Genomic DNA, 9541 nt, shown 5'->3' with positions numbered 1-9541 from the left:
GATTCAAAATTAGAAAATGGAAGGCTAACTTCTAGTTTTGTGAAAAAGCAATCATACACATAGATGAAATGACGCTTCGACTTATCAAGTCGGGAAAAACAGACCCTCTCTTTAGGATCGGCAACTACAATTTCGTATCTTCTCTCATCCTTCCGATTTAAACATAACCTATGATGCATATGAACAGGGATAGCAGTAAGAACAGATATATCTACCCAGGTCATGTCGGACAGAACTTTAAAAGACATGTTGTGAATAACTGACCAAGACATAAAAGCTATACCTACAATACAACAAAATAAGATCATCACCACAAGTCGACAGGATAAGAATAAACACATAAACATTCATGCAGTCAAAAGAAATTGGGTCATCATCAACCAAGAACAACACAATTCTTACAACCCTTCTTACAGACAATACATACACTACATTTTCCAAAATATGAAAATGGCGCCATCTTCAATAAGAAAAAATGGCACCATTTGAGGGCAATACAGAACAAAACCCCCACACTCACATTCACAGCAACCTTCCACAACAAAGAAAGAAGCAACATTTTACAATCGATTTTTCATAATACAAAATTATCAAGCATATAAAGAATTATTAACAAAAGAAATAAAAAAACAAAGTAGAAGCGCATCATCTAGAATGCAATGGGTAGTTCAAAAGAGCAAAAGGACCAACCTTGAGGAAACACGAAGCGGAAACAATGAAAATACAAGCAGCAGAAACACGTACGATCCAAAATTACCAACAAACGAACGAAGATTCCTAATCAGAAATTCAGATAAATAAGTCTTGAAGAAGAGAAGGGAGTTTCGAAGAAGATTGAAGAAATTTTTTAGTCAGTATAAACATTTTAAAAGAAGGAACGAAAAAATAAGAAAGAGAGAATTTTGGTATTTATAAGACACAAAGGACAAAAGAATAACTTGATGACCCCTCTTTTATGGCGTACGGTTACCAAGGTAATCATAGAATAATGTGGATAAAACTATGAAAAGACGTAACGTCTCAAATCTTAATATACGTCGAGTACTCGACCTTGCCCTAAGGAAGTCAGCTTGCTCGAACTGATGTCTATATTCGCCGGAGACCAGTCTGATCTACAAATACTCAAGCCTGACTTCGAAAAGTTTAGACTCAAACAGGGGGCACTGTTCATTCCTTGACCCAAAAGAATAGCTAGGTCCAAAATAGAAGCCCACTCAAGAGATCCAACTATTACACCTACCCGACTTTATAGAAGTCGGGCGCGATGACGACAGTTCAGCTCTACTTATTCAAATAAGTAATTAACTCCTAAGATATCTCCCACTTATTTAGAAGGGAGATCTCAACAACTTATCTAGAAAAAGAGAACAGCTACCCACCATTAAAGGTGGAACTATTCTAAAAGGTGGTTATCTTTTTTACTATAAATACACTAACAACCTCAGGTATATTTAGAATGCAATCTACTAAAAACCTACTTTGAATCCTTGCTAACTTAAGTATCAGAATTCCTTGCAAGTACCACCTCCCACTTCTCACGAAAAACTCAGACGGCAGCACCCATACAAGTCAGATGGTGCCAGCAAGAGCCTGGACCTCACATCTAGACCCAAATATAACCCAATTTTAGATAACCTTCGAAACACCTTTTATTCGACAATTATTCTGATATTCTTCAAAATTAAAGGATGAAGTACCATTTTTTATATATTCTTGCGTTTAATTCTACACACATATTTAATATATGAAATAAATTTTTTTATGTATTTTATTTAAATACAAAATATTATATTTGAATTAAGCTATAAATAATTAATTTATTACATTATTTCCATTTACTATAAAACATAAAGAATACTAATGTAATTCTAAAATAATTTTAGAATATATTTTTTGTACATTTTAAAAGCTTATTTTTATTTAAATTTTTTAATTTTCCACAATATTTTTTGAATTTGGTAGAATAAAGACTAATTTATTATGGATCGAAACTTTATTTAAAAGTTTATCATCAATCAATAAATTATTATATACATCAAACAAAATTTGAACCTCTCAATATTTACTCAATGAGACTAGTCAACTAAACGGTCCAAATATTTATTTTTTGTCTAAACTTTAGCTATACATTATAGATTAGTGCCGAAAAGAATGCAATGATATTCTATATATAACTACACACTCTTCAGCAATCAGCACTAACATAACTCGAAATTCAGACCGCTAAAAATAGAACGAGGATGATTCAAAGTTTCAAACTAATGTGATGTTGGTACTTTCAGTTACAGTTATCCTACGTTCCCTTTTTTTTTAACAATTATTACTTATATTTAGATTTTTAGATTATGGGTTTAAAAATTAATTAATTTGTATATGACATAGCTGAAAGCAGCATGACATAATGTTTCATATTTTGGTTGGTATTTCTGTTTCATGACCCCTCAAAAAAGGAGAAGAGGTTGTTGATTGAATCTGAATCAAAAACTTTGCTTAGGCTTCTTTTCCTTCCCCGCATTTCTTTCTTCTTCTGAACCTGTGATCTTTCTTTTCTTTTCTTTCTCTCCTTTCTCTTATAACAAAACATGGCTTACAGAAGAAGGCAGGGTCCAAAGTCTTCAACCTTTGAGGAAGAGATTCCTCAATCTCAATCATCATTACCTGAAAACAATGAAATCAAGAATGATTTTTCATCGTCGTCGTCATCTGTTGTTGCTCAAGCCAAGGCCTCCGCCTCTGGCGGCCACGCCTTCGACCCTGCCTCTGATCATCACAAATCCAAGGTCTTTTTCCTTCCCTATCAAGAAATCTTTTCATTTTTCTTATTAATGTGTCTATGTTGTTGGAAATGATACCATGTGTTTGATGATTTGTCTCGATGAACGAATGAGTGGGTGAATTTGCATGCATGCAGAATGATGATGGTGACTCAAAGACTGGCTTCTGGGGTGTCTTGGCTCAGAGAGCCAAATCAATTATTGATGATGATATTAACACTGTTCCATATCCATATTCATCATCACATGCCACTATGCCACAAAAATTCAGATCATACCCATTCAGTAATACAGGTGCTCCAGAATCTCAGGTGATTAATGTTGGTTCAAATGTGAGGCAAAATGTTGATTCTTCTTGAATCCATCCTACCATCCTATGATTTTCGAATACTTAAAATTAGTTGTTGTATCCGTTCTGATATTAATTACATGCTTCCAATTATGTTATTACTTTTCATACTAATTTTTCAGGATCTTTAGTATAACTTGTTGTCTTGGCAATAATTCATATTAATACTGAAATGGAAAAACATTTCCCTCTAAATGGTATTGTATTGTATCTATATCTTGTATTTGTATTATTAAACCAATGGATGTGTTATGTTTATGGTCTGATTCCTAAACTCAATGTAAATAACATGAACCATAGAACTGAGACTCAAAATCTATGTCTAGTTGAATTGGAATCAATTGTGTTTTCTTTTGTTTGCCATGATTGGGACTTCCCTTCACAGTCAAAGCCGTCATATCAACAACATGAATCTCATAATTTAGGGGACAACCCTACAATTAGGAAGGGATTGGAGGCAATCACTAGTTCCCTTAATCACTTAGGTGACACCTTTGAGAAGGCTTTTGAGGTAAATTCTCCGTCTTATATGTTTCCACCTTGGAATTGGTTTATGTTCTAACAAGTTATTTGTTTGAATTAGTTGGCAAATGTTTCTTCCACGCTTGAAACATCAAACCTGATCTATGTCTATTAATGATGTTTTATTATAGGGTAACAATGTAGTAACATCTTGCTTTCAGAAAAAAAACAGAATTGTGAACTAGTTGAGACACATAGTTAACTACTAATTTGATTCTTCATTATCTGGTGTATGGGAATTGTATCATTTCAAGCATTGAAACAACATAACCATTATCACATTCTTCATCTATTGCTGCTTCTCAAATTTCTTCAGGAAGGCCGAATGATCGTGGAGAGCAAGACAGCAGAACTGAAGACTCAAATCCGGCTTAAAGGAAGTCACGAGGACAATGAATCACAACTCAAGGCATCTCGAGAAGTAAGGTGCCAACTATGTAATCGTGTGTTGTTGCCTCACTAACTGAAGGCACAGACTGTATAAGTTATATCAGAGATGTTAATAGATTTTTTTAGTTTGAATAAGATGGTTCTATGCAGATCAGTAATGACACATTCAACCATTATAAAATCATAAGAAAAATACTAAACCAGAATTTCATTGTCAGAAGTTTATGGCAGAACATCATAATGTTTTTTAACCATTGGATTGATGAGTAGCTTTCAACCTTTTACTCCTTTGAATTATCAACCGCTTCTGATAGCATTTCTGAAAAGAAAATTGAGTTTGCAATGACAGTTTATTTGAATAAAATGTTTGTGTTCTTAAGTAACTGAACAAGCATAATTTCACTTTGCTTTGGTTGCGACTTGCAGGTGGCAATGGCAACGGCTGCCAAAGCAAAACTACTTCTTCGCGAGCTAAAAACTGTTAAAGCAGATTTGGCTTTTGCGAAAGCCAGGTGTTCTCAACTAGAAGAAGAAAATAAAATGCTCCGCGACCGCGATACCACTACCACTAAGGGACAGAACCGTGAAGATGATGATATGGTATTGGTTATTTGTTGTTCCCTATTTCAAATTTGATATGACAACACCTATGAAGCACTCATATAGGCATAACAAAATTTGAAAGCATCTTCCAATTTCATGTGTTGTTTTATCTAAACATGAGTTATATGTCTGAGTCTCATAAGTTTATAACCTCATCTTTGCTGGAGATTATTTTTTTTTCATCCCTTCTAGCTTTTACACCATTGCATGTTTGCCTATCATATACAGCATTGAAAAATAGTTAAAGTGGTACACATTTTGTGGTTGAAGGCAAGAGCTTTCTTTTGCTTCAAGCACACTATGGAATTGTTTATTATATGCATATATACTAACTACCCTGTGTTATGCATATATCCCAATAACTCGTTGTGTTTTTAACAAGAATATGATCATTTAAATATGAAACTTTAGGTCCTATATGGCTATATTTTTGTAACTTGTACAGATTCGGTTTCAACTGGAGACGCTTCTTGCCGAGAAGACTCGCTTGGCAGGCGAGAATGAGGTATATGCTAGGGAAAACCGTTTCCTAAGGGAGATTGTGGAGTATCATCAGCTGACAATGCAGGATGTAGTGTACCTGGATGATGGCATCGCCGAAGTCCCAGAGGTTTATGACAGCTCGAGTGGGGTGTCCCGGATAACATCTTTCAACCCATCACCATCAGAATCACCTCTTCGAGTGGTTATTCGGAACTCAGAAAGTTCACCTATTCTCCCAAACGAGATGTTAACTGTGATAGAGAAAGATAGTAAGAGTGCATCAGAAAATGAGGCTCCTCTTCCTAGTGTCTCAGCTTCTCCAAAGTGATATATCTGTTCTTCAAACAATAGCATTTAGTTTAGATGGGGTTCTTCTTGTTTAGAAGCAAGGAAAATGCATGTTTTTCTCTTTTGTAGCATTTATTAATTTGTTTCTATTTTTTACCACTGTGAGGAAGAGGCTGGGTGATATTTCAAGAAACTACACATTTATTTATTTATTTATTTTTGTGTGACTTATGTTCATGTTTTTTGATTGTATTGGCTGATATTGATCTATACAAAGTTATTCTTTTTTTTCTTTCTTTTTGTAACTTCTTGTAATTCAAATTGCACTTTTTTCTAATCTTTATATTAGGGAGATATTGGTATTCTGATTTAATGCATTAATAGAAGTCAAATTATCATAAGAAGATTAATAAGTTAAATAACAACAAAACCAGCCAGGGATTTTGGATGGTGAATTTTCTGAACAAAAATCCTATATTATATGGTACAGTGGCCTCACAATCAGAATGTTACACAGTATCAGTAGCAAGTCTAAATCAATTCATTCCTTTCTTTTGCATCAAAAGATGCACAATCAAGCTTTGAAATGACTTCATCTTACTGCCTCATCTATGAAGTAATTAAAATTCTCTACTAGTAAAATAATATTAACCAGTACAAGTAGCTAACACAAGTTCATATATACTTGTAATTGTTTCATATAACGATACCATATATAGGCATTATGCAAATGATCTCATTTCATGTCCTTTATATACTTTTCAACAATCATCACTGTACTTTAGAAAGACACCTAGAACTAACTCAGCTCATGCCTCATATGAAGTATTTAAGTAATAGTGACTGAATTTTCCTTTTTGACCATTCTCTGAAAATTAATCTTTACTGTCATCAGTATTTGTTTTGGTCTAGTGAGATGGAGAACCTATTTCATAGTTAGACCATTTTTTGAGCTACATACCTATTTCAAGTGACAACCAGGATTATAAAACCACTATATATTGTTTGATCATAACTTTAGTTATTTATAACTAATCTATAACAAATTAAAGAAGCAATATCACAAGTGAAATGATGTTGATTATCCTTAGTCTCCCTTCTTACAAATAAAGAGAAACAAAATGTTCATCTAATAAATTCAGAATAACCTATAATTAAAAGCATCTTCACATAGTTCTTAATTAAAACTACCTCCTACTAAGTTATCATAATATATAGAAAATGAAACTATCGGATCAAATGCAATAAAACAAAAACATAAAACTACACAAAGATTCTGTGAAGTGAAGCAACACTCCTTGCGGGTGTGTTTCATAAACCACATTCGGAAATATTTGTCACTTTTACACTATATATGGCAGAAACTGCAGAAATAGACCTTCATTTCTTAATGAAGAGTCATAGACTTACAATGAACTTCCTCTAGCTTACAGGGTCATTAGAAGATACACTTAACCTCTTACTAGTACATTATATGAACATGATGTGACCAGTTCAATGCGACTCCTCCGCATTCGACGTTCTCAAAGTGTAACCACGAATGCCTCCGGCGAAATTTTACGTGTTGTTGGTGTATATATATCAAGGTTGCTTCTTTCAAAAATGTAAAAAGCTTCATAGCAGAAAAACATCCTGGCTTGTATTTATAATATCTTAGAATAACTGGAAGAATAAACTAGTAGAACCATCACCAAATGACCTCAAGTCTGCTGGTTTTACCAAAGCCCTGCACAATGGACAGGTCCTTTCCCTCTCAAACCTGGTAAAATAAGAGAGCAAGAAAATAGAAAGGAATAAAAATGAAAATAGCAGGAGAGATTGAAGCACTGTAAGATCAGTTAATTTGGCTTCTCTAACGTTCACATTCAACAATCATAGCCACTGATTTGAAAATAACAAACAACAACAAAGCCTTATCCCATTAGGGGTGGTCGGCTACCTTTGAAAATAAAATAATTTAAAAATTTGAAACATACAGAATCCTGTATGATAGATAAATACATCTGTAATTTTCTCATCAACGGCTATTATTGCGCATTCTACTACCTAAAGAGCCGGGTATACTCTAGAAAAGCAAAATCTAGGACCAGATAACTCTATGCTAAAAATTAAAAAGCATAACATGAAACTTCTAAGTTAAAATCAATAAAGATGAAGCAAACTATTGCTACATTTGAAAATAAAAAAACTCATACATACAGGTAACCTAGTGCCAATTCAAAATAAATAACAAAATAATTTCAGATTACTATACAGACCAGTATATATAACAACAAAGCAAGTCTCACCACTCTGATACACAATCTTCACAGAAGATGTGTTTACAACGAAGTAATATTGGAGCATGCATCTTCTCTTGACAAATAGCACAAAGATCACCAGCCGCAATCACCTGCCACCAGATAAACGCCTTAACTTGCATGAAAAACTAGCATACAAGAAAGGAAGAGGCTACAAAATAATTATTAACAGATAGTGAAGTATGGTAAGAACAACTTATAGGAGGCTATAAAGTTCTTAACAACAGACTTCTGTTATTCATTCAGCACCACCAAAATTAATGAGCCCACAGTACCTGCTCTGATGTTGCATAAGAACCATAATGCACTTCTTTCCGTGACAATGCCTTCACTGAAGCAAAGAAGGCTTGCACCTGACAACCAACAGACACAGGGTTTAAGAAAACCACCATCAGGGACGATGTAATCCACAAATAGTTTAAAACAATAAACTAACGAGTTCCTATACAATCCTAGGTAAATGACATACTTATCATGGAAGATGCTACAGTACACCATGACAAACATTTTAAGCAACAGACTACATAAATGAAAAAGCCATTCCAGCCACACCAAAAAAAAAAAAAAAAAAAAAAACAAAAAGGGAAGTTATTTCCATTCTCTTTTCAAGAGATCAAACTTTTAGCTTCCACAAAAGAGCTTGTATCAACAAGTAAAGCTTATTCTTTAGCTTCATGGCTTGATTTCTTCCACATCTGTTGGGAAGCTAAATAACAAAACTAGTGGTAAACCTGCCTACCTACTTTGATGAAGTAAAAAAACCCAAAAAAAGAAAAGGTTAACATGATGAAGGTTTGAATAAAAAACACATAATTATGCATATTCCATTCAAAAAGAATTGAAGTCACAGGATGGCCAGATAAAATAAAGGGCCGACTTTAGATATTGGCATCAAAGATCGAACAATGAAACTAGATCACCATCCACAAACTACTATGTAACAAAATATAATCTCCATTGGTTTTAAAAGATAAACACACCTTTTCAACCACGGATGTGAGCTTAAATGTCAGATACAGTCCTGTCATCAATGATGAAAACAGGCTTCCATATTCTTTGTTTAGAAAGAAACGATACCAAACCGGTGTCGGCAGCAAGGCACGGTATAGCAAAAGAAGGTACTCAACTAGAGTCAGCATTTGCCCCTGACAAACAAATAATAGTAGAATCAGAATGTAATGATATCTGAGAGTAGTTAAGATTCTGAAACCAAAATTCTGTAGCAAAGGCAGAAGTTGTTATACAACTTATTAAGACCCTGAAAAAGAAGCCATCTTAAAATATTCCGGTTACCCTCAATTGCTATTTCCAAAAGGTAAAAACATTTTAGAACTTAACATATGTTCATAGTGCTTCATATTTTATGACCTCACCTGCCTACGATAATTTCGGCCTCTGCTGTTCTTGTAATAGATCAACAATATACACTTGAATACCATTGCAGCCTGGCGGACCAAAGTGTCTGAAATTGCGGAACACAATTAAATGCAAGGAAATGAGATTATACTGCGCAAGTGAGTTTCAACCAAAGAAAATAATTCCAAGATCCAGAATAAGAGTTTCCACAACACAAAGGCCTTCATGCTAACAGGCTAATTGTCGGAAAAATTATTAGTTTGACAACAGACACAGATGAATGAGAAACAATGCAAGGATTGATGACTCTTGATGGCACATGTCAGTTACAACAAACTAAAAAGTACAAAAATCTGAATGCATAAACTTTAGCCGATGAGAATGGAATTTAAACTCTCTTTGACCCTCGAACACACACAGCTGCTTGTCAAAGTGCAAGTTGAGACAAAAAAAATAATGGCTATAAGCATTTTCCG

The 9541-nt window shown here is 34.1% G+C and overlaps 2 protein-coding genes across 3 annotated transcripts in view; one reads left to right on the top strand and one right to left on the bottom strand.

The window, feature by feature from the left end:
- Positions 1 to 2466: 2466 nt before the first annotated feature.
- LOC107485406 (uncharacterized) lies at positions 2467 to 5662 on the top strand. Of its 2 annotated transcripts, none has more exons than XM_016105938.3 (6): positions 2467 to 2780; positions 2912 to 3085; positions 3509 to 3634; positions 3962 to 4066; positions 4462 to 4635; positions 5084 to 5662. In XM_016105938.3, exons 1-6 carry the CDS (start codon positions 2583 to 2585, stop codon positions 5447 to 5449), a joined length of 1143 nt encoding a protein of 380 aa, XP_015961424.1. In that variant the 5' UTR covers positions 2467 to 2582; the 3' UTR covers positions 5450 to 5662. The 2 variants fall into 2 exon arrangements, with proteins under 2 accessions (XP_015961424.1, XP_052117006.1); XM_052261046.1 differs by having other exon boundaries at positions 4462 to 4641.
- Positions 5663 to 6624: 962 nt separating this feature from the next.
- LOC107485405 (uncharacterized) overlaps positions 6625 to 9541 on the bottom strand; it is a 4706-nt gene continuing 1789 nt past the window's right edge. The window contains exons 4-8 of the mRNA XM_016105937.3: positions 9083 to 9171; positions 8690 to 8854; positions 7985 to 8062; positions 7698 to 7801; positions 6625 to 7168 (exon numbers count right to left, since the gene is read on the bottom strand). Of these exons, the coding sequence (XP_015961423.1) occupies positions 7063 to 7168; positions 7698 to 7801; positions 7985 to 8062; positions 8690 to 8854; positions 9083 to 9171 (542 nt within the window). The 3' untranslated portion in view covers positions 6625 to 7062. The remainder of the gene's footprint in view (positions 7169 to 7697; positions 7802 to 7984; positions 8063 to 8689; positions 8855 to 9082; positions 9172 to 9541) is intronic.

Source organism: Arachis duranensis, chromosome 4, assembly GCF_000817695.3.
Source record: "Arachis duranensis cultivar V14167 chromosome 4, aradu.V14167.gnm2.J7QH, whole genome shotgun sequence".
NCBI classification, from domain to species: Eukaryota; Viridiplantae; Streptophyta; class Magnoliopsida; order Fabales; family Fabaceae; genus Arachis; species Arachis duranensis.
This window is presented reverse-complemented; position numbering and strand designations above follow the sequence as displayed.

Bases quoted from the DNA above. Each gene is read 5' to 3' on its own strand.
- LOC107485406 (XM_052261046.1), top strand. From the start codon at position 2,583: ATGGCTTACAGAAGAAGGCAGGGTCCAAAGTCTTCAACCTTTGAGGAA. The intron at 3,635-3,961 runs GTAAATTCTCCG...AAATTTCTTCAG, and splicing joins CCTTTGAGAAGGCTTTTGAG to GAAGGCCGAATGATCGTGGA. The intron at 4,642-5,083 runs GTTATTTGTTGT...TAACTTGTACAG, and splicing joins AAGATGATGATATGGTATTG to ATTCGGTTTCAACTGGAGAC.